The sequence below is a fragment of the Eublepharis macularius genome, chromosome 9, assembly GCF_028583425.1.
Source record: "Eublepharis macularius isolate TG4126 chromosome 9, MPM_Emac_v1.0, whole genome shotgun sequence".
Classification (NCBI taxonomy): Eukaryota; Metazoa; Chordata; class Lepidosauria; order Squamata; family Eublepharidae; genus Eublepharis; species Eublepharis macularius.
The window spans coordinates 22,463,418-22,483,812 of NC_072798.1; the positions used below are offsets into that span (position 1 = coordinate 22,463,418).

The 20,395-nt window shown below is 43.3% G+C and overlaps 1 protein-coding gene across 1 annotated transcript in view; it reads left to right on the forward strand.

Moving 5' to 3' along the window:
- The first annotated feature begins 1,647 nt into the window (after positions 1-1,647).
- Positions 1,648-20,395, forward strand: part of LOC129335636 (sodium- and chloride-dependent GABA transporter 2-like) — a 71,377-nt gene continuing 52,629 nt past the window's right edge. Inside the window, exons 1-3 of the mRNA XM_054988350.1 lie at positions 1,648-1,855; positions 17,222-17,356; positions 20,110-20,250. Coding sequence (XP_054844325.1) covers positions 1,648-1,855; positions 17,222-17,356; positions 20,110-20,250 — 484 coding nt within the window. The remainder of the gene's footprint in view (positions 1,856-17,221; positions 17,357-20,109; positions 20,251-20,395) is intronic.

Sequence of the window (20,395 nt, forward strand, 5' to 3'; positions counted from 1 at the left end):
CCCTCCCCCAATCCCCACATTTCACAGATGTATTTCCCTCTCAGTGAAAGGAACTTTCTTTTGAGGGGGGGGGGGGGCAACCGTTTGCACCCTTTTATGAAAGGATGCGAAACTGTTGTGGGGAGAGGCTTGGAGAGGAAATGGCTGACCATTTCCAAGGCAACAGGGCTGCTTCTCCTCCACCCCAGTCCACTGGTGCTTCGTTGACCAGCTGGAGCAGAATGTCAATGAAGATGTGCCTTTGGAATGAATGGCCACATTCTGCTCAGTTGGACTTGTGTAAGATCAGGGGCAATCACTGCTAGTGGAGCATGGCGAAACAGGAGCGTCAGCCTGGCTGTCTGGGCAGGAGGGACATGGCTTTCCCTCCCAGCCCTTGAAATGGCTATGACCTGGCCTGAAAGAGCAGAAGGCAGGGTGCTTCAAAGTTTTGCGATGAAATAGGCAACAGTGCTACACTGATACTTCCTACAGCAAACACTTTACGGAAGGATGGCATTCCTGTATCTTTATAACCAGGGCTTGTTTTCAGCTGGAACGCGGTGGAATGTAGTTCCGGCACCTCTTGAAAACGGTCACATGGCTGGTGGCCCCGCCCCCTGATCTCCAGACAGAGGGGAGTTTAGATTGCCCTCCATGCCAGGGGGCGGGGCCACCAGTCATGTGACCACTTTCACCGAGGGCAATTTAAACTTTAAAAAACTCCCCCCTTGTTCCAGCTGACCCAAAGTGACGTCATTGTGTGGTCCTGAGTCCCACCACCTCTTTTCCCAGAAAAAAAGCCCTGTTTATAACCACTCCCTGTGTGTGCGCATCAAGGAGCCCCAGCCCAGTCAGGGTTCCCAGGCTTATGCATGGGGATGTTTAAAGATGAAGGCATGGAAAACCAGCTCATCCTCTGCTATTAGCTCTGCTGTGTGATGTACCGAGGTAAAGGCAACTTTGGGGGAACTGAAATCCAGTCTGACTGCTAGTCTTTCCACCTTCTTTTCAATAAAGTGCATGTGTACCAGAAAACTTTGGACATGTACTCTGTGCATCTATAGACACTTTGTCACTGGGCTGCAACGCACTGATGTCAGTATATTGTGTACACACGGTTTGTTATGCACCTTAATTTGGCTCCTTATATAATACCAGGAATATCCAGAACTTGAACTTTCTTTCTCCTTGCCCCCCTGCAGCAATCAGCTTACGTCACAGTACTTCCTACAAGTAAACAAGAGTTGCAGTGTGTTGACGGCATTATTTTTACAATTGAAATAAATTTAAAATGAATTGGGAAATAAAGTACTTGGTGGCTTGCAAAACATCACTGGACGATGCCTTGAAAGGATGCTCAGTGAGAAACCAGAACATTTAGAAATTAATTGCTTTAAAAAACCCCGAATCCAGCCGTGTTCTTCTAATCCAAAGTAAATATTTCCCACCCCAGCAAAGTCTGTGGGTACATCTTGTGCACAAGGCAAGTCAACATCTCCCGCTGTAGCAAGCAGGCACCTGGGGTGTGAACTTTTGAGCATGTGCCTGTGGCTGTGCCTTATTTCTTAGTCCAGCTTGAATTTGCTTGCAGTGTTTTCGTAAGCATAACAGCGGAAAGGAAAGGGGGAATGGCATTGATCTGTTCTTTCTTTCTTTGAAGGTGGAATGGATTACAGAGTCCCAGGGGCAGTCATCAATGGTGAAATACCTGCACAGCCCCCAGGAGGGAAGAAGAAGAAAGAGGCAGCCGATCAAACTTTAGAACGAGACCACTGGAACAACAAGCTGGAATATGTACTTTCTGTGGCCGGGGAAATCATTGGCTTGGGGAACGTCTGGCGCTTCCCTTATCTCTGTTACAAGAATGGGGGCGGTAAGTGCAACCCTCAGGCCTGCAACTCACGTCTCTCTGTTTATAAACGTGGCAATGGTGGGGCTCAAGATATATACTTTAAGGTGCAGGTCTGCAATAAATAGGGTTGCCAGCTCCAGGCTGGGAAATTTCTGGAAATTTGGGGAGTGGAGCCTGGAGAGGGTGGAGTTTGGGAAGGTACCTCAACAGTATATAATGCCATGCGGTCCACCTTCCAAAACATCCATTTTCTCCAGAGGATCTGCTATCTATGGCCTGGAGATCAGTTGCAATCCTGGGAGATCTCCAGCCACCACCTGTAAGTTGGCAACCATACCTATTGACCGTGTTCCAATAGGACTAAATTGTCATGCAAACAAGCATCTCATCAGGTAGGCTGGTGGAGCTGCCTTTCAGTTTTCAAAATATTGAACGTTTCAGAATTTATCCTCACAGCAACCCTGTGAGGTAGGTTAGAGTAAAGCAGAAGAACATGCAGCACACCACTCAAATATATGTCACATCCAAGGTGCTGTCCTGAGTGTGCTGGAAGGGCTTAAGATGCAGACAGTTTCATATGCAATGGGCTGTGTGAACTGGTGGGTCAGTCTGCATATCCCTGGATCCAACATACTGCTTTTATCTTTTTGCACATTTATTCTGCTCCTCTGCAAAAGGCACACAATTTCAGCAGCTGAGCTACATTATGTGCATCCAGCCCATTTACTGAGCATGCAGATCTCCATAATGTACACCTTGAATTTGTTTTTCTAATAGCAGGCGTGATGCATCTGTATTTCAGGTGATTTTGTCCTTCATTTTAAAGTCCAGGTGCTAAGCAGAGCTGGAACATTATGTCACAGTAAAGAACCACTACGTGGGCTGCATGTGAGAAATCTGTGAGATTTGATTTCACTATTGTGGAACAAGCAGCATGTTTTAAATACACCCCCCCCCTAACTGGGAATATTGTCAGGGTGGGGCCAGCAGGTGCACCGTCCTCCTTGGGACATTGATCTAACCCATCTAAAATTGTTTCCAAAATAAGCTTTGGAGTTTGTTCTTTGAACCGGAATATATCTGGTTTATCGATCAGTAGTAGTGACTGGTATCTCTCCCAAAACAGTAATGTTCCAAACTCCAGCTCTGTGACTTGCCCAGTTCTACCAAGATCCAGGATTTTCCCAGCTCAGGATCCCTCTTGTGATTTAAATGGATCCTGAGAATCCCTCCATTCCTACAATCACTTGCAGGGTGTTTTAAAAGAGGTAACGGCAGGAAATTATTTAAGACTGATGTTCATTTTAAGTGGGGAAAAACTTTCTCAACTTAATAACTGTTCTTCTCCAAGTTATATGTTTCTCAGTCCGCCTGTTCAGAGACATTAAAACACACCTGGGTTTATAGTGTTAGAGATTTGTGTGGGTTATGAAAAAATCACTCATTTTCTATTGTTTTTTTAAGCCACAATCTAGCAAGGATGGCTGGTTTAAATTCTTACGTCCCCTTCCCCCTACATATGTGTGATTGAAGCAGGATGCAATATAATGTGTAACTTTTGTCTCTGAGGAAAGAAGGCCAATCCCTCAAGCTAGGTTCTTTGTGTTGCAGATTTTACTGTTTGTTTTATTTACTTTATTTGTGCCCCGCCTGTCTCCCCAATGGGGACCCAAAATGGCTCACCTCATTCTCCTCTCCTGCGTTTTATCCTCATAACATCCCTCTGAGGTAGGTTAGGCTGAGAGGCGAGACTGGCCCAAGGTCACCCAGTGAGCATCCATGGCAGAGTGGGATTTGAACCTGGGCCTCTGAGATCCTAATCTGAGACTCTAACCATTATACCACACTGGCTCTAAGATGACGGTTAAGGAGACTTGCAAGAAAATGCTGGGGGCATGCATATATCATCTCTCCTAACAAGGGTTTTTTTCTGGGAAAAGAGGTGGTGGAACTCAGTGGGTTGCCCTCGGAGATAATGGTCACATGGCTGGTGGCCCCGCCCTCTGATCTCCAGATAGAGGGTAGTTTAGATTGCCCTCCGCGCTGAGGGCAATCTAAACTCCCCTCTGTCTGGAGATCGGGGGGGGGGGGCACCAGCCATGTGACCATTTTCAAGAGGTTCCGGAACGCCGTTCCCCCGCGTTCCACCTGAAAAAAAGCCCTGCTCCTAACGATGGGAGGGTCTGATGACAGAAGCTTGACTCAAAGCTTCTTCCCTAGAAATGTTGGTCTTTAAGGTGCTATTGGACTTGAATGTTGCTGTTGTAATGTAGACCAACGTAAGTAGCTGCCTGAAACTATCATCTCTCCTGTAACAGACCTGAAAGTAAGGCCACTTAGGCTAGTAACAAAAACTACTACTACTACTACTACTACTACTACTACTACTTGTTGTTGTTGTTATTTCTGGATCCAGGAATGCAGGGTAAAGCCTGACTAGGCCAGGAGTCAGTAACTTTTTATAATTAAAGAGCCAAGCTATATGAATACTCAGTGCAAGAGATCAGCAAACATCTGGAATAAGGGCTTTTCCACATGCTTGACTCCTGATTTTCTTGGTAATCAATCCACAAGTATTGGAATTGATTTGGGCACGGATCTTCTGCACATCTGCCCTCTCTCTGCATTTTTACCGTTGTGGGGGTCAGGTTATTTTCTTCCATACATGCTTTAAATAATCAAGATTTTCAAGAGAGGGGGCTGTTGTCATTGGTGGCATTATCAGTGGCTTCCCAGCACCCTTTTAATATTTTGCTCATGTTTATATCAATATATCAATAATAGACACACACGTGGGGATGAAAAAAAAGAGCAGGAGGCGCTCCATTGATGCATGCGAGGCTGCTGTGGGGGGGAAGGATAGCATTCTGGGGGGGGGGGGCGGTACTACAGCTGGTTATTGGGAAGGGTCGATGTGAGGCTGCCCCAATGCAATGTGGGGACAGTAGTTTCAAACAGCATTTACATCCGTTTATGAACTGTATGTGTGTTGCTATGTTCCTTTCAAATGGCGCTATTTTTTTCTAGCTCCAGAAGTCCCCCCCCCCCACACACACACAATGGTACACCAGGGCTTTTGCAATTTTTTTAAAAAAAATCAACACTAGAATATCTTTATATCAATATACTGTTACAATGATAAGTTTAGGAGGTTCTCTGAATTCCTAACTTTATTTTTTTAAAGTAAGTTTCTAGCCCCTTCTCTCATGGAAATATGAGGGGAAAGGCATATCCCTGCAAGGAAAAAGGCTAGAGACTTACCTTTTCTTTCCTAATGAAAACTGGGAATTCAGAGAACTTGCTAAAGCTATCGTTAAAAGGTAAAATTGATATAACAATATTCTAGTGCTGAAAAAACCTTTCGCGCATGCTTATATCGATTTGAGGGTTGAATTGTTAAAAAAAAAGATCAAAACGAAACCGCTCATCTTCAGGGTGGGGGAGGGGGAAGAAAGGAAGTGGTTTGATGATGATGATGTTGACAGTCCAATCATTGGAAAGTTGGGAATGCACAGTGGTATAAGGAAAACCGAAAGACACATTACACACAAGGAAAAAAGAGCGCTCAAAATCAGCTTCCAGAAAAAGATCAGGGTAAAAGTGGTCCCAAAAGAACTGGAAAAAAACCTGGGAGGAAAAAAAGAAGAAGTGAAAACTAAGGGCACAAAAATAAATATGAACATCGGGGGATAAACTGACACAGTATGGGGTCAGAAGCAGAACCAACAAAAATACCCTGTGTGGGAAAGCCTTAAGTAGGCCCATTTACATAACTGAAAATTTGTGATTTAGCATTTCTGTTAACTGGTATATAAAAATCCATAAAGTTTCTGTAGCACAAATACCGGTTCTTGAAAATCCTTTATTTGGAAGTGGCCCACATAAGGTAATAAATACAGACAGGAGAACCCTGCACAATTGTTTTAGTGGACTGGCATAAATCTGTGCATGGGCTTACCCTTGAATTATAATAATAACATTATAATAATAACATTCGATTTATATACCGTCCTTCAGGACAACTTAATGCCCACTCAGAGCAGTTTACAAAGTATGTCATTATTACCCCACAACAATCACCCTGTGAGGTGGGTGGGGCTGAGAGAGCTCCAGAGAGCTGTGACTAGCCCAAGTTCACCCCGCTGGTTTCAAGTGGAGAAGTGGGAAATCAAACCTGGTTCTCCAGATTACAGTCCGGCACTCTTAACCACTACACCAAACTGGTAAACCCTTTCTGTAAAGCATCTCTAAGAAGTCCTGTTGTCCTATAGAAATCATTGCCTGCCACTCCCTTCACATTCTTATCCTTCTAGCATCCCACCTGGCTCTCCAGTAGGCCTAAATTCAAAGGTTTAAAATTCTTGAGCGAAAAAATTGTTCCCACACAGTGCCACATTTGGCTGTAGAGCCCTCTTTCAAGGGCAGTAATGGCCTAACTCCTTCCCTCATAGGACAGGATGGCATGAGATCATGTGATGATGAGTAGTCCTTGACGTGATGTGGAGTGAGCGAGCGAGAGAATCACCATGAGGAGGTTACTCTTTGGTTATCTTTTGCATTTCCTATGCAAAAGAGAGAGAACGCTTCATAAGAAATGAATTTTTATTGTCACAGAGGATTTTTAATTGGCCAGGGTGGTAGGATTGTCAACCTCTGAGTTTCCCAGAATTATAGCTGTTCTCCAGACTACAGAGAGCAGTTCCCTTGGAGAAAATGGCAACTTTGGAGGGTGGACTTTATGCCATGATATCTTCCCTTCCCCAAACTGAGGTCCCTCTACTCCCCAAACTCAACCATCCCCAGGCTCCACCCCCAAATTTCCAGGAGTTTCCAACCTGGAGTTGGCAACCCTACAAGGGAGGCTCTTGTGATGCATCTCTGCATGATGTCACAGAACGCATCCAACAAGTGCCCATAACATTAGGGCAACAGTGTTTTTATGCAGCAAAAGATTTATAGAAGTCCTCTTTGCTCATGAAAGCATAATAGTTTTTCCAGTTTGGGTTAGGACACTGATAAACAATATTTTCCTTCTATAAGAGAAGCATACGCCAGGCCAACACTGTGTAGGCGGATTAGTGATGGTTCTGCAGTTGTCTCACTTCTTCTTGGGCAAATAATCAACACAACTTCCAGGATAAGGTCCTATGACTCTATTTTGACATTTAACAAAAAATAAAATAAAGGGGATGTATTCATCTGTATAGGCAGTTTTTCCACTGGTGAGATAAGATGCAGTTGTGGGATATGGGTGTTCATTTCAACCACCTAGGCTGAAAAAAAATTATAGTGGTTGTCTTTACTAGGATTATATATCAAAAGAACTGTATAAAATGAATAGGTGGTTTCTTTAGTTAAATGATTCCCAGGCTTCTCTAGTATGTTAAGGAAAGATTTTTTTAAAAAAAAAATAAAGAAATCTCAAAGCACAATCCTAGCTATGTTTTCAGTGAAAAAACTACCTAGAGATTGATGTGGGAATTATTTTTTTCCTGTTTTACTTTAAATATTATTTGCTTAAACTGACTTTTTGGAAGCTCCAAGGAAAACAGGTTAAAAGTACTCAGTACTCATAGAGCTCTCTGGGAATAGGTTACGAACTTTGGCCCAAAATCTCTTGGATTTTACCTCACAGGCATACCTAAACCGCTTTCCCATTTTGACAGCATGAAGGAGATTAGCTATTTACCTACTTTCACATTGGATTTCTTTTTGGTTTCCCTTTATTGCATGCCTGAGAACTTTGTTTTGAAGGTGGGATTAAGAGACGGGGTTGTTTCTTGTTTTTATTTTTGTGGAACTGGAATGTTCCTAAACTGTGTGCATTAATCTGTTGATAGTTCCCATAAACTTCGTTCACAATTCCTGAGAGGATGGAAATGAAACCCTCTTAGGCCTGGAAAGGTTAAAGTGGAAGCACTATTCCCGGAATGATATATGTATGTATACCCTTGGACATGAGGAAGAGTCCTCTGAGCTTGTGAAGAGTGTACCAAGATGCAAACTTAAATAATCTTACTGTCAGGCTCTTTGTTGCCTAGTATATACTAGGGTCCCAAATATGAGGTGGGACTTTAATGTTTAAAGGTGCTGGTTCCCAGAAAGGAGCTGACAAGAATTAAATACAAAATAAGGGTTTTATTGGAAACATGGAAATAGCAATGATTACACAGACAAAAAGGGACATGGGAGAACCCGCCCTGTGGTTTTGGTTAAATGCCCTCTCCCCTTGCACTATGCCTTCATATGAATCAGGAATTACATGGCTGCTATTAAAACTTTTTTTAAATGATAGAAATATCCATTTTTGGATCTTCTAGTATCTTGCCTAGCCTAGGCAAGCACAATCTCATCAGATCTCAGAAGCTAATCAAGTTGTCCTTAGTTAGGAGTTGGATGGGAGATGTCCAAGGAAGACTAGGATTGTAGAGGAAGATAATGGCAATCACCTCTGTTAGTCTATTGCCGTGAAAACTCCACCAGTGATTGCCGTAAGTCAGCTATGACTTGACAGCACCGCCACCACAGTGTCTTGTCTAGTTTGGCTGTTGGGGTTCTAATATCTCAGAACCAAAGCTTTAGGGCTTAAATCTCCCTTTTGAGATCTGTAGGGCAAATAGTTAATCTTAGGCTGAGAATCTCTAACCTCCCCCTCTCCCATTCCATACCATTCTCTCTTTCCAGGTTGTTCTTCTGTGCTCTCCCTCTCTCTCTCTGTGCTCCGTGTGGAGGGAAGAGTTAGAGAGGAGTCACGGCCAGTAAGGCATAAATAGATATTTTGACATTTTACAGGAAAGAGGGAACAACTCTCCAGGGAAGATAAAAGTGGCTTAGTGTATTTTTTTTTAACAGAGAGAATCATGTGGTGACAGGCTCCACTTCTTCTCTAACCCCCCCTCCCAAGTCTCAATCTGTAAACTACTGCAGATCTAGAATAGCGACCTACTTATTAGACCATTCTCATGTCTTCATTTCCTCCAAAGAGTTCTGAGATTTGTAGTTTAGTAAGGTTGCAAGTTCTCTGCCAGCAATCTTGGACTTCTATCATCAGAACACCTTTCTGCAAGCAGGATGAATAGAATGGGACTTATTTCGGACTACAGCTGCTTACGATTGCTCTCCTGTTCTCTTTCTCTCCGTTCCCCCAGAAGGTTCTTCAGGAAGAGCAAGTGCCTGTTAAAGAACTTTCCAAACCATGTCGTAGATATTTAGTTTGTTTATACCTAGCCTTTTCCCCCCAGTGAGGATCCAAAGCGGCTTCCATCATTCTCGTCTCCTCCATTTTATCCTCACAAGAATCCTGTGAGGCAGGCTAGGCCGAGAGAGCGAGACTGTCCCAAGGTCACCCAGTGAGCTTCCGCACCATAGTGGGGATTCAAACCTGGGTCTCCCAGATCCTAGCCCAGTACTGTAACCACTACACCACATTAGTTTGAGAGTCCTGAGAGCTAAGGACAAGGCACTAGCAAGCAATTTTGAAAGAAGGCTTGATGGATGGATTAAAAGGGTTGTGTGAGGCGGCCTAATTTTTCAGGTGCTGGAACGTGGACGTGGTTGAAGTACTGGAACAGAAAAAGGAAATAGGGTCAATAGAAATCTAGATGTTGTATAGCCAAAACTTGGCAAAACGTCTTAGCCTGAATACTTTCTATAAGTGCCGGAAGGGCTTTCTCTTCGGAATGACGTCACATGAAAACATCATCAAAATACTGTTCAAAGTAGCAAGGCTCTTTCCACAACAGTACTTAAGCTTTCCTGAGTACTTAAGCTTTCCTCCTGGGGAGGTCATTTTTTCTGATGTAATGATGCTTGGTAAGCCATCTCTATGTATGTGTTTTTTCAGTATCATAGGTAGCCACATTTGTGTGTGAAGTATACAAACCAAACAATTATATCAGCTTGAAGGAATATAATATGGGGGGAACCCTATAAGTCTTCATTTTGTGCCAAACTGTTTTCAGTAGATTTCAGCAGTAAGTATATTCCTTAGTCCAAGGGAGATTAAAATGTGAAAAATACATTTTTTTTGTCCTCAGGGAAAAATAATAACATCATCATCATCATCATCATCATCATCATCATCATCATCATCATCATCATCATCATCATCATCATCATAATATACAAACCAAAAAGTTATGTCAGCTTAAAGGAATACAGTACCCTTCAGGACAACTTAATGCCACACTCAGAGTGGTTTACAAAGTAGCCACTTCCACACACCCTTAAAGGGATGGCCCACTCAAGGAACACTGGCGATGTCTCCATTTGCAAAATGTTTGCGGGCCATTTGGCTTCTGTTTTTTTGGTGCCTTTTTTGTGGCTGCAAAATGTGTTCCCAGAAAAGGTGCCGAAAAAACAGAAGCCAATTGGCCCACAACCATTTCGCGAACAGAGACGTCTGGATTCCTGAGGAAAAGCCGCCAGCATTCAGTGAGTGGGCTGTCCCTTTAAGGGCATGTGGAAATAGCTGGTGTGTTGTTATTATCCTCACAACAGTCACCCTGTGATGTGGGTGGGGCTGAAAGAAATTTGACTGGCCCAAGGTCACCCAGCTGGTTTCAAGTGGAGGAATCAAACCCGGCTTTCCAGATTAGAGTCCTGCCGCTCTTAACCACTATACCAAATAGGATTTTAGTACACTTCAGTGCACATTGCTTGGTCCTTTGTAGAAAGTCTTGTCAATAATTTTCCATCATATAGGTAGCTTTCGGGTATTCTCTGTAATGAATGAACACCACTTATTCTGTATAAGAAAAGACAATGATCTGGGGCTATTAGCTGACCCCAGATGGCTGTCAAGTACCATTCTGTAGATGGCAATGGGAAACCCATCCATGCTTGATGTAATGAGTTGTCCCAAGATCACCCAGTGAATTTCCATGGCATAGTAGGGATTCAAACTCTAGCTTGGGACATCCCTAGTAGGGGGCAATGCATGGGAGATGGAGTTTTGGGTAGAGGCTCAGCAAAGGTTCCATGTCATACAATCTCTTAAAGACTAACTAGATTTCCAGTGTATTCTGGTCAGGGCTATCATATTACCTCAATGCTAAAAAAAGACAGACACCATCTCAAACACTATTGTGCATGGAGCGTTCTGAACCACAAGGGACCATAACTCCATGGAAGAGCATATATTTTGCACGTGGAAGATCCAGAACCCCATCCTATATTGTTGCATATCCAGTTAAAGGGTCATATACTGCCAGCTCTGAAAGTCCATGGATTGAGACTATGGAGAGTTGTTACCCATCAGAGTAGACAATAGATAGATAAACAAACAGCCTGACTTGGCATAAGGCAGCTGTATATGTTTTGAGTGAAGACTTGGCAGCCCTCCATTTCCCAGGATTATCGTGCATCTTGTGTATCTCATATCCAAGGAGTGTTTTGGAATGTTGTGCTTAGGCCTTAATTCTTTAGCTCCTGGTTTGGACATGATGCCATGCATGCAAAATTACACAGGCAGGTTCCACAAACTTGGCATTTAAATTTAAACCAGGTCGCTTGCACTGCAGTGCCAACATTGTTTTACTAGTACAGATCCCTGTGTGCTAGAATTGTTTTTCTAGGTACCAGTTACCCCATGACACTGAACAAATGGAGATATATATAGTAAGATTTTGTTTAATGGAGACTCCATCTAATTTCCTCCATTGCCAATCAGCCATGACTGACTGATCTCAAACAGAAATCACACAATATATTGAACTTCTTACAAATTAAACTCTGATATACAAGAAGGATAATGGACTGCTGTCTGCTGCCAGGCTTAGAAATGCATCTTCCTTTACTACTAATGAGGAATATAGAAAGGTGGTTAAATACTGTATTTAATAGCTCATTGCTCCCATAGCAGGTCAAGTCTTCTGCCAGACCAATGTACTTCAATCCAAGGAGAGAGAGCCAGGTCCAACCTAGTGAAGAGCTGAAACCGTTATGCTGATTTAGGAGTGAATTATGTTTAATTGTAATTTCCCACTCTGTTAAATATTGGCATAGGCCTGGAATTTTGAAAGAGAAGCTAGCAGTTAACACCAAGGAATAATGGCCAGCTGTGCAAACCTGGAAGACCTATTTAGCGGAAGGCATAGAAATGGCTTCAGTCCCCTCTTCCCCATGGAAATTGTAATCATGTATAAAATAGCCTGGTAACGTCAGCTATCAGATACAGTCAAATATAAAATCATGTTCAAGATGGGTAGCTGTGTTAGTCTGTCTGTAGCAGTAGAAAAACTAACAAAAATTGTGGTAGGGTATGGGCTTTCATGAGTGACAGGTATCTGCATATTTAAAGAAGTGAATTGTGACTCATGAAAGCTCATACTCTACCACAAATTTTGTTAGTCTTATAGGTGCTACTGGACTCTTGCTCTTTTCTAATGAAATACTGTTGTTTGTATGACAGCCATCAAATGGCTCCTGAAAGACACCAGAGCATGGCAGTTATTGGTCATCACTAGACATGGGCACAAACGAGGAAAAAAACCCGAACACCCTGTTCGTCGTTCATTGCCATCCACGAACAACGAACAAGGAACATGGACAAACATGAATTGTTCCCGAACATGTTCGTTTTTTGTGGGGGCCAGAACCCCCCACCCAACCCCCCCACTTAGCCCCCCTCCCCTCCAACTCACTTACCTGGCCCTTTAAAGATCCCTTTAAACTATCAGGTGGCAGGGGGGGATTCCCCCCTGTCGCCTGCCAACTGATAGTTTAAAGGGCCCTGTCCTGGCAAAAACAGCAATGTCTGCTGGTAGCTAGTTTAAGGGGCTATCAACTGACCTTCTCAATGTCCAATACCCACAACATTTGCAGGGGACATAGTCCTCACTGTCCTCTGAAGACCCCCCAAGTTTCAGAGAGATTGCACCCCAGGAAAGGCATGATCCATGGGTCTCCCCCTTGGCTGTCATTTTCTCTTCACAGAGGCAAAAATGGGACTCTCTGCTGGAAGTACTTTGAAGGGTTAAAGCTAGAAGGAATTTAGACAGAGTTCAGTCCCTGCCTCTGGTTGCCAAGGGAATTGATTGCAGGTGCCAGACTGTCTGGCTTGGCGAAAGGCTGACGAAGGCAACGAACAAGGCTTGCAAGGACCACTTGTTCATTTAGAATGGGGCCTCACGAACAGCTTGTTCGCGAACAGATGAACGGGCTGTTCCTGGTTTTTTTCTATTCATAATGCTGTTCGTGCCCATGTCTAGTCATCACCATCCAACACGGAATGACATTATATCTATCTATATATATATATATATAAAGACAAGTGTTCTGACTGACTCATCAATGCCAGCCCAAACCCCTGGACCTAGAAACATGAAATTTGGGGAGAACATTCCTTTCATTATGTAAACAGCCACTGTAATGATTTTAAGAGTGTATGTGTCTTTAAATGCTTGGTGTGGTATAGATGAAGTGTGGGGGTGAAAGAGAGGGATGAGTGAGTGATGTGATTGGTTGATGACTGAGAGTGTGGGCGGAGTGAATGCAGTTTTAGACTGAAAGTGGAGGGAAAAAAGATTCAGTCAGGGCAAAAGCGGCAAGCTGTGTGCAGCCTTAGCATGTTTAAACATTTCTGAGAAAAATATTTAGTCTGGTATTAGCAGGCAAGCTGTGTCCAGCCTGAGTATTTTTTAAGCAGTTCTGAGAGAAATATAACCTATATGGAAACCTGAGCCGTGTGTTTGTGAAAGAACATTCAGTTAGGGAAAAGCAGGCAAACTGTGTGTGTGCCTGAGAAAAGGTCTTAGTTGTAATTGAGAGACAAATTAATATCAAAAGCAGGCAAGCTGTGCGTGAAGCCTGAGAGAAGATCTGTGTGACTGGGTTTAAGTAAAGTAATTTTATTGAGAACTATTCTTTTGAAACCATCAAGTTTTAGAAATAATATGAAACAAATACGCTTCTTATAAAAATAAAAGTTTACTTTGTTTTTTTTATATCCGAGAGTATCTGTCATTCCTATATCCCATTCCTATCCTCTGGGCCACATAGTACCATGAAAAAGCCTGACCCTTGGGCACGTTACTAAAAGGAGAAATTTAAGTTATTCTGGAATTTAATTCCTGGTGGCAGCAATCTACCAAAAGGGGGCAAGAATAAAAGGCTTAAAGACCAAATCTACCCAAGAGAAAGAAAGGGGTCGTAACACCCACTAAGAAAGGATTTTAAGAAATTTGCCCCCTAAGGGGGTAAAAAGGGGTAAAATGTGTTTTCCAAAGGGATACAGCTTCCCTGTGTGACTGACAGGCTGCTGCCTGCTTGCACCCCTGCCTACTGCCAGCTCGGCCACTCTTCCCTTATTGCACTAGCCTTTCAAGGTCATTTACATATGCGGGCTGATTTGGGCTCACAACATTCCACACCTCATCCTCCACCCCCAGAGATAGTTGGAACACAGAGGCCATTTGCGTATGCAACCTGATTGGTCCTCACCCCCCATATTCTAGACAGTATGCAGTTGCTATTGGATGTGTCCTGAGGTAAAATGCACCTCCCAGCCTTCCTCTAAAAGTTCACTAGGGTTGTCAATCTCCCTGTGGGGAGAAGAAAGACCGTACAAGATTCCTGAATAGGGATAACACACTTCGCTTTATTCAAACACCTTTGTGAAGCTCAGGTACTATGCTATTATATTACAAAACAAACTAAAAAAAAAAACCCACAAACCAAAAATGTTATATACCCCTAAGTGTTATAACTGGATTTAAAGTAGTTAAATATCGTAGTGAAGCATGGGTATCAAGCTAGTCAAGTATAAAATAGTTGAATAATATTACAATGAGATTATAGGCTGTAAAGTACAAATATATCACTTTGGCAAATACTGCAAAATAGCTGCAGATTTATTCAGTGTTAGTAGAAGAGAATTTTGGAGGAGCAAATAGATTTCCTCTGTAACCCACTTTGGTGATGAACCCTACTATGTGGGTTTTTCCTAGCAGTGTTTTTAGGAATAAGTGTTATAGTAGTAGAACATTTACTTTGCAGGCCTAAGGCCAGAGGTTCAGTCTCTGGCATGTGGAGTTAATGGGCTGCAGGTGGTTGAAAAGAGCATCTGCCAGTCAGAGTGGGCAATACTGAGTTATCTGAACTAGAGGCGGGCACGAACTGGAATATGAACTGGGCCAGTTCGTGGTTCATGAACTGGTGGTTTGTGGGAGTTCATTTCTCACAAACCAAACCGGTTCATTTGGTTTGTATTTCAGTTCATCACTGCAGACAGCCTGGCGCCAATCAGTTTCCTAGACAACAGGGGGGGGATGGGCTCTTTGCAGGCTTTCTGCAGTGATGTTTTCATGAACCAAATGAACTGGTTCGCGAACTGGGGCAAGTTCATGAAAGTATGTGGTTCATGAAACGTGACGAATCATGAACCACACAGTTCGGAATTTTCCCGGTTCGTGCCCATCTCTAGTCTGAACGATTGGTTTTTGTTACTTGTCTGAACTAGTGGTTTGACTTAAGTATCATTAGTATAAAACATCTTCAAATGTTCAGTTCTGCTTAGCTCTATAGTTCTAGCTAAACCATGGTATTTTTAGGTAGTCTGAGTGGACACAATCTAAGCTACATTTGTCTCACCTGGATCAAATACAAGTTGGAACTTCTTGTTCTACCACTAATGCAAGCATTCAAACATATTTTATTTAATATTAGAATGCTTGTTACCTGTTTTCCCTGCATAATGGGTCATGCTCTGGTAACTCTGTCCTCTGACAGAGGCAATTTCTGGAGCAGTTGGGTGAGGAATTGCCTGGCAAGAGAACAGGGAAAAAAATCCAGGAGAGAGGAGACTGACAAGGAAAGGGCCAAAAATGTGTTTTCAATGGATATGGAGGATTTTCTGTGGAAGGAGTTCCAGAGAAGACCGTATATGAAATAGCACAAAGGGTCATTGGCAGTAAAGTGGCCATCTTCTGGGGTGGGTGGGCCATATGCAAAGTGCGGGAAGTGATGTTATTGCATACCAGCTTGCCACCTCCCACTTCTGGAAGTGACATCACTGCATGCCATCTGCAAGTGCATATGTGCACAATCAACCCTGCTGTCAGTTTCTGGGGAGACCTGGCAACCGAATTGCCAACTCAGTTGGGGAATTCCAGGTGATTTGAAAGATGTAATCTGGGGAAGAGTGGGGATAATGTTAGTTGAGCTCAGTGGGATATAATTTCATACAGTCCACCCTCCAAAGCTGCAGTTTTCTTCAGCCTGGAGGCTGGCAATGCTATTTTTTCTCCAGGGGTTATGAGGTTTCTCCTGCTGCTGTGAGGAAAAGTTACTTCTCAAAGAGACCTTACCAACTCTGGCTTGGGAAATTCCATGAGATTTGGTGGTGATGCCTGGGTGAACAGGGGAGCAACACCAGCTTGCTGTCTGAAGCTGCCACTTCGTATGGGAGATCTGATCTCTGTCTTCTGGAGATGACTTGTAATTCCTGGAGAACTCCAGATCACCCTGAGATTGGCAATTGTATGTGTCTAGCCTCAAGATCTTCCTGAAGTTTCTGAGTTGGAGACCAAAGACTGAGATTTACTTATTCCCTCACCCTGACGTTAGAGTCGACTATTCAATGTATTTTGTGTTAATACTGTTTTGTTCAAACTCCCCGTTCTCTACCCTCGGTTCTCACCCTCTTTCAATAAAAACAGTGTTTGCTTAAGCACAGGGGTTTTTTCTGGGAAAAGAGGTGGTAGAACTCAGTGGTGGAACTCAAGACCACACAATGACGTCACTTTGGGTCAGCTGGAACAAGGGGGGAGTTTTTAAAAGTTTAAATTGCCCTTGGCGAAAATGGTCACATGGCCGGTGGTCCTGCCCCCAATCTCCAGACTGAGGGGAGTTTAGATTGCCCTCCCTGGTGCTCATCGGCGCGGGCAATCTCAACTCCCCTCTGTCTGGAGATCAGGGGGCGGGGCCACCAGCCATGTGACCATTTTTAAGAGGTGCCAGAACTCCGTTCCACCACATTCCCGCTGAAAAAAAGCCCTGCTTAAGCAGCAGCTCAAGTTTTGAATGGTGTATTCACAGTTTTGTGACCACTAAGGTGGCTTTTTTAAGACTAAAAAGGTTACACTAAGTAAAGTCAGTGTAATTAACTGGTATGTGTTTTTAAAGACCCAGATCGAATCTGCTCACTTGAGCAAAGGGGCCAACTGTTCCACTTAGAAGGAATTAAACAGCCAACTAGCACATGCTACTGGCAGGATCCTGACGCAAAGTATCACTATTAGTAAAATGTGCTTTAATATAAAAACAACAAAAAAACGAAACGTCCCTTCCTCTTGCAACTTGGCAGCACTATAATTCCTGTAAATATCAACCTCACGATTTGAAAGTCTGGCTATATTAATCATCATGCATGAATTTCTGTATCTGTAGGTGCCTTCTTCATCCCCTACCTCATCTTCCTCTTCACCTGTGGAATCCCAGTCTTCTTCTTGGAGACAGCGCTTGGCCAGTATACCAGCCAGGGAGGAGTCACTTCTTGGAGAAGGCTGTGTCCTCTCTTTGAAGGTGAGTTGGGGGCGGGGAATGGGACGAGACATGTCCTACCTCTTATTTCTTTCATTTCCTGTGGCTAATTGCAAATCCAGAAGATTCCCTGGGCAGGATGGGTAAACCTTGCTGCCATCGTTAAGGGTTTTTTTTTTACAATAAGAACTCCACATTGGCTCATGTACTGATGGTCTTTGATTGCACGCTGCTTTCCTCCTCCCTTTGAACACAACTGAATGTATTCTATGGTGCTACAAAATTATGGGACTTGATACTGGACATGGAATTCAGTATAATTTCCTGAACTTCCGTATCCATTTATTTTCATTTAGACAAAGCAACTTTCTAGAACCAAGGGCTTACATGGCTTGAAAGTGTTTTAAGCAGCCCTTGTTGACATGGCAGTAGGTGGGGTTGAGACTTATTTCAGCTTATCAAGATTGAAGTTAAACAGGCGCAGCTTCATAAATTGAGCAGAGACGTATGTGCGATGGTTACAAGAAAAGGCTCAGTCTGTCACACTCAAATCACCAACTTCAGAACCAATGACAGAAAATGAAGACTGAAACCACAGGGCCTTTCCCAGCTCACTGAGCAAATAATGCTCACAGTTTGTCCAAAGTCCAAGTTCACACCTTTTTGGAAGTTCTGTTTTGTTAACATATTAAACCAATATGATAATTTCACAGGGATGGATCCACCAGAGCATTTCCACCCACAGAAGGATTTCTGCCCTCAAAGAATGACTTTCTGTCCCACCCACTGGCACAGCCCAGAATGCCCCCACGCTGTTCCTCTCCCTGCCAGGAGCAGCATTTGGGGGGGCATTTTGAGGCAACAGTGGGAGGGAGGTGAGAAAGTCTCACTTTGGGGGCTTAAATCCTTCTTTTCACATAAACACTCTGGGGGATCGAAGTCAGTCAATGTCAGCTTTGCCATTTCTCGTGTTCGTCTTCATGGTTTCTGTGCAGTCCCACATTGGGGGCTGTGCGCACACAGGCCTCAGTGTGTTGCCTGCACAGAAGACCATTCAATGAACAAGTCTGGTGTAGTGGTTAAGAGCAGCAGGACTCTAATCTGGAGAATTGGGTTTGATTCCTCACTCCTCTGCTTGAAGCCCGCTAGGTGATCTTGGATCAGTCACAGCTCTTCCAGAGCTCTCTCAGCCCCACACACCTAACAGGGTGATTGGCGTGAGGTTAATAATAATAACACACTTTGTAAACCACTCTGAGTGGACATTACGTTGTCCTGAAGGGTGGTATATAAATCGAATGTTGTTGTTATTATTACAGGTAAGTGCAACCCTGTTTTCTGCTTTCACAAATGTTCACATTCTGCTTATTGTTACCACTTGAATTTCATCACTTTTTGGATCCATTGTTTGCATCTCTCCCCCCACCCCGTATACTGTGTGTGTCTGCATGTGTGTTTGTGTGATATCCACTCACTCTATGAATGTCAGCTGGAGTGGTCTCTAGTGCATGAAAGCTTCTGCCATAGATGTAACAGCATTGTTGTTGTTTATACTGCGTAAAAGACAGGACATGATGTCTGACCAGTGGGGATAGCTATAATAAACATGGAGCTGCTGCAGATAATGCATTGAGTTGCCCTCTTCCATTACATGCATTACAACATTACAACTGCACAAGTCATTGCGCAGTGTGTTCTCCCCTTACTGCACTATGAAATGTCTGTGAAGGTGCATGGTGCGGCAAACTTGCTGAACTGATGTAATTCTGAGTCTGGTCAGTGCTTGGATGGAAGAGCACTTGAGGTTTTTATGCACAGCATAGGATAAGGTGTGATATGCATGTAATTGACAGATAATCATTGGATGCTTTGAGCAAATGTGGAGGAAATGCTGAGCTTATTGATGCCATCTCTTTCAAAAGGAGAGGGTGAGTCTCGCCATGGGGTTGTCATGGACATAGCTGCACACTGCAGGCTTCGGAATAGAGACATAACAGCACAAATTCCATGAGCTGTCGGCTGTTTATCTCTTGTGAACCAACGTGGAACTGAAGCATAGGAACCAGCTAGCAGTCTGGGACACTTACTAGTGTAATCCCTATGTGAGTTCTGAATGCACGGATTCTGAACTGAGTAGCAGCTCCTTAAAGGCTCACAGCATTTATTCCAGCTTTATTCCAGCTTAAGCTTCCATGAGTCGTCTGGGATCTGATAAAGTGAGCTCTGATTCACTAAGACATGTGCTGGGATGTATTAATCATTAAGGTGCTACCAAACTCGTGTTTCATTTTGCTGCAACCAATTATTTAGGCTGACATGGTAGGAATCTCAAAATAAAAACGGGCATGTCTGATGAAAAGTGTTGTGTGCAGAAATATTTTTTAATGTAAATAACTAAGAATCAAGACGATTGCAGAGAAGGAAAAGGGGATTCTTTGGCGAATTGTTGGTGGAGAGATGTGCCAAAGGTCTGTGGCAGAAGATGGGGGATTAATATTTACTAGGTTAGGAAAACGTGCAAGTTCAGATGAGTTATTTCACAAATGACAGCCTGGCAACGATCTTGGGTATGAAGAAAGGGATGGAGTTTTATGGGTTGACTTCAGGCATAGCAACATGAGCAAAGGACTCTGACGCGAACCTGTTGAAATGTCCTGCTCTTGTAAATAAATGCTGTTGTTTCATTGTAATCAACAACATCTGGCCCAATCTTGGATGCAGCTGATTTCATCTTAATTATTTTATTTATTGTTGAAGTGTGTGACCTTTGTTCACTGTGGCTCTTCTCTCTGCAGGAATCGGTTATGCTTCCCAGGTGATTGTTGTGCTCCTTAACTTCTATTACATCATTGTCCTAGCTTGGGCTTTGTTTTACCTCTTCAGCTCTTTCACCATAGACCTTCCCTGGGGCAGCTGTGACCATGAATGGAACACAGGTAATCTGTCTTTCTGCTGGAGATCGACTTCAGTTTTAACATTGGGAAATCATCACCCAGCAAGAGCCAGCTGTACTTTTCAGATTGCAATGCTCCTATTTCCAGAGTGTATGACTTTTTCCTGGACATTTGTCCTTGTCCCAAG